This window comes from Portunus trituberculatus, chromosome 22 (assembly GCF_017591435.1).
Source record: "Portunus trituberculatus isolate SZX2019 chromosome 22, ASM1759143v1, whole genome shotgun sequence".
In the NCBI taxonomy this organism is placed as follows: Eukaryota; Metazoa; Arthropoda; class Malacostraca; order Decapoda; family Portunidae; genus Portunus; species Portunus trituberculatus.
The window spans coordinates 6,868,030-6,872,775 of NC_059276.1; the positions used below are offsets into that span (position 1 = coordinate 6,868,030).

The window sequence follows — 4,746 nt, forward strand, 5'->3', positions numbered from 1 at the left end:
GCTCGCTCCTACCAGCCAATAACCATCTGGCACAAGTTTTGTCCAGACTAGGTACAGTTTTATCATATCAAGATCTTATCGGTAAACAAGGAGAGCTTATTGTGAGTTGTTCCTTATCTCTTGAGGGCCGCGACGTTTTATCTTGTGCTCTGCTCTCCACTGCCAGAAATTCGATACGTTGGTCCCTCGCTCCGCTATCTACACATCCTTCACAAAACATCACTTTTATATATTCCAAAACTAAGCAGTTATATAAGACGGTGACCAGCCTACACACCCTACTCAAGGCACATGCACCACAGCCATCCAGCCACACAATCCACCACACTTCACCTAACTCTACAAAAAAACTGCTGGCATTGGTTGTTTAACAAAGGGACTCGTGTCATGACTGGCTGAATCAACAACACGGAATGACACGCAGCAAGTAGTTTGCAGAGTATTGCAAAACTAAGAACTCAAGCGTTCAAGTGATACCAATATTGCTACGAGAATATACTTAAATCACGTTCCCAGAGTACCCACACAGCTTCCATCCCTTACAGAACTCTCCTTACACTTATCGCAAGCCTCTGCCATGTAAAGAATTTCATCATTCCTCCAAAACAATACATGCAGTCTTTCCTTCACCCACAGCTACATAGCCCATATCTTAATGCTACCTCCTCTTGTTACGTTAATTTTCCTGCTACCCACCATCCTCTTCTACTTTTTACACACCTATCAGCCATCTCAATCTCTGAATAAGCTCCCTTTGTGACCATGTCCAGATGTTTCATATTCTACCTCTCATTATGCCGCGTAAGGGAAGTGACAACCATTGTTTCCTGCACCCTTTCCTGACAAAATAGCTAACTAACACTGGAAGGACAATGTAAGCAGATTGATCACTCCCAACTTTTAAAAACATTCAGCATGACAAGGGTTTTCACTTTCAGCTATCTTTTCTCACTTTCAGATCTCAACCTATGCCATCGACATTGAGCCCTACCTATTCACTCTTACCTCAACCTCCACCAACACTGCCTATCTCTTCACTTCACTCCTATATTTTATTGTTGCAATTATTAGTTTCGACTTTGTTAAAAATAAGTCGGTATGTGTGAAAACAGATGTGCCTAGCAGTAGCAGGAGAGTAGCCTGGGTTTGCTAGCAGACATGTACGCTACATATTGTATTACAGGCAGAGCAAACTGCTAAACAGATACCCAGTTTATTTCATAATTCTAGTGTTTGTGTATCCTTACACGATTGGGTGTTCTTCCCTGCCTTCGTGAACCTCGTCTTAAGTTTTTTCGTTTTCTTATAAGAAATAAAACTAGTGGCAAAACATGAAATTGTCTTCCTTAAAAAGTTAACATGGAATGTCATTTGATTTTGAGCTTTGTCCCAGCACTTAGAATCATAAATTGCCGGGCTGCGATAATGCTCATGAAGTCAATGCAGTGCTGATTAATGAGGCAGGAATAGAAATAGCCTTATGATAACTCAATTAGTTTCCTCAACAAAATGCTGAGCACAGCTTGTCTCAGTCTACAACAAACAAAACAGCTATGCAAAAACAAAAGAACAAACTATTGCTTTTATATTTATTTCAAAATTATACAAGAATAAGTCAACTTATGTGTAACAGTCATAAATATTTCAAACTTAATAATCGGTTACATTAACAACAAAAACTGGTCTGAAGTATGGGAGGAGGACACAGGCATGATGGTCTCCCTCCTTCAGCAGCACACTCACTAGTGTCAGGTGTCCTCACATCCACTAGAGGGGCCTTCCCAGCTCACAGGGTGCAGGGAGATGCCAGTAACTTTCTTCTGTATCATACTTTGGTGTAACTGCAGCCTGAAAGTTTTAGTACATTAGAGTTGCATAGTTAAACACAACCCAGGTGTCAAAAACTAACCGCTCAGCTCTCATAATCATTGCACATGTGGTGCAACACCCAGCAGTGGTGACAGTGGAGCTCAGCTGCACAGAATAGTCTGAATTGAGTTATGGCACAGTGGCCACCTTGCTCATCACACTCAACTAAGCTGGACACAGGAACCTCCCAACCAAGGCTGGAGACTGCCTCCACCAGCAGCAGCTGGTGTCCTGGGCCTGCCTCCAGCCAGGACAGAATGTCTGGTGATCCGCCCCTTCTCTCGAAGGCTGCCCTTCAAGAGCATGGCTGTCCCTTCTCTCAGACCTTCCCAGGGGAAACAGACCCCTAGAGCAAGCTTGTGCTGCCTTCCACCACTGCCACCACACACTGGTCCACCTTCGCAAGTCTCTTTGTCATCATAGCTCTCTCTCTCTCTCAGCCTCTCATTCCAATAATCACCTCAGGTTACTTTGAAGACTAATAGCTCAATCTAAATGAAATGCTTGACCAAGGGAACAAAGTGATTTAATAGAAGTTTCTGAGGACCATCACAACTTTTTTGGATATAAAAGCAACTAGATCCGCACATATCCATATCACATAAACAGTATGCATTCTGTATTACAAACTGATTAACCAGGATGTGCTTTGTGTCCAGAAAAGCCTGTCATTGCAATGCAAGAGACCTTCAGGCATTTGTATTAACCCTTAAAGTTTAATAACAAACCAGTTTTTCTTTTTCATTTAAGATTCATTTCAAACTTCCAAGACTTAAATAATCATGGACACAGTAAGTAAATTATCATTGGGAGATATCACTGCTAGCTGGTTCAATTCAGAAGCAAGTCAGCATTGTCTTGCAACACACAGTAGTTGTCTCAACACTACTGTATTATGGGGTACCTATTGATTTCCCCTACTTGAATTACTTCAGCATTTTATTGTTATTTCTTGGTAGCTGCTGAGTTTATATGACTAACACCATTTTATAGAGACCTCTAAATTTTAAACTAATATAGCATAAAACATTAACTCACATTTAGCTTGCTTCTGCAGGGTTAACACTTCACTATCCAAATACAGAGCAAATTTTGTTAACCTTTTCTTTGTAAGACGGAAAATTTGCATTTGAAACCATGTCTGGGAAGCAAAACACAATCTTATCTTAAAGTTATGAAAATAAACTCTTAGGAGGCACTTTATGTTCATGGTTTCTTGTAGTCTACCACCTAGAAAAAAAATCATGAACAAAACTTTTGTTCCAAAAATGCAGATGGTGTAAAAGACACACTGCATGTTAATAACCTTAATTCTACTATTAAAGCATTCATGTCCCAAATACATGTTTAAAAATACTTTAGTTACCTTACTATCTTGGGAAATGATAGCAAAATATACAAAAATATACTACATTAGTAGACTAACTTTTCTGTACAGCATTATGATACCTAGAATCTGCAACTGTGGTTAATCATATGATGATACCTCCCATTGATACACTAATTGGTGATTTATAAGTAGAATATCTCCTACTAATAAAATTCTTTAAAATGCTACATACACCAAAAGGGAAGAATACAATGTGACACACTTACTAACCTGAGGTACACAATGTCTGCTGCATCCACCACACCTGTACTCCAACACTGCTCCACACCAGGTGCAACAGCTCCATCTGTGAGGATGATCTTGTTCAGAGGCTGCACAGCAATAATGCCCCAACACACACACACCAAAAACTAACCGCTCAGCTCTCATAATCATTGCACATGTGGTGCAACACCCAGCAGTGGTGACAGTGGGGCTCAGCTGCACAGAATAGTCTGAATTGAGTTATGGCACAGTGGCCACCTTGCTCATCACACTCAACTAAGCTGGACACAGGAACCTCCCAACCAAGGCTGGAGACTTGCCTCCACCAGCAGCAGCTGGTGTCCTGGGCCTGCCTCCAGCCAGGACAGAATGTCTGGTGATCCGCCCCTTCTCTCGAAGGCTGCCCTTCAAGAGCATGGCTGTCCCTTCTCTCAGACCTTCCCAGGGGAAACAGACCCCTAGAGCAAGCTTGTGCTGCCTTCCACCACTGCCACCACACACTGGTCCACCTTCGCAAGTCTCTTTGTCATCATAGCTCTCTCTCTCTCTCTCAGCCTCTAATTCCAATAATCACCTCAGGTTACTTTGAAGACTAATAGCTCAATCTAAATGAAATGCTTGACCAAGGGAACAAAAAGTGATTTAATAGAAGTTTCTGAGGACCATCACAACTTTTTTGGATATAAAAGCAACTAGATCCGCACATATCCATATCACATAAACAGTATGCATTCTGTATTACAAACTCATTAACCAGGATGTGCTTTGTGTCCAGAAAAGCCTGTCATTGCAATGCAAGAGACCTTCAGGCATTTGTATTAACCCTTAAAGTTTAATAACAAATTAGTTTTTCTTTTTCATTTAAGATTCATTTCAAACTTCCAAGACTTAAATTTAAATAATCATGGACACAGTAAGTAAATTATCATTGGGAGATATCACTGCTAGCTGGTTCAATTCAGAAGCAAGTCAGCATTGTCTTGCAACACACAGTAGTTGTCTCAACACTACTGTATTATGGGGTACCTATTGATTTCCCCTACTTGCATTACTTCAGCATTTTATTGTTATTTCTTGGTAGCTGCTGAGTTTATATGACTAACACCATTTTATAGAGACCTCTAAATTTTGATCTAATATAGCATAAAACATTAACTCACATTTAGCTTGCTTCTGCAGGGTTAACACTTCACTATCCAAATACAGAGCAAATTTTGTTAACCTTTTCTTTGTAAGACGGAAAATTTGCATTTGAAACCATGTCTGGGAAGCAAAACACAATC

General features: G+C 40.6%; 1 protein-coding gene across 1 annotated transcript in view; it reads right to left on the bottom strand.

Annotated features, from left to right (window-relative positions):
* Window positions 1–1,575: 1,575 nt before the first annotated feature.
* LOC123507395 overlaps window positions 1,576–4,746 on the bottom strand; it is a 10,464-nt gene continuing 7,293 nt past the window's right edge. The window contains exons 18-19 of the mRNA XM_045260205.1: window positions 3,470–3,545; window positions 1,576–1,848 (exon numbers count right to left, since the gene is read on the bottom strand). Of these exons, the coding sequence (XP_045116140.1) occupies window positions 1,749–1,848; window positions 3,470–3,545 (176 nt within the window). The 3' untranslated portion in view covers window positions 1,576–1,748. The remainder of the gene's footprint in view (window positions 1,849–3,469; window positions 3,546–4,746) is intronic.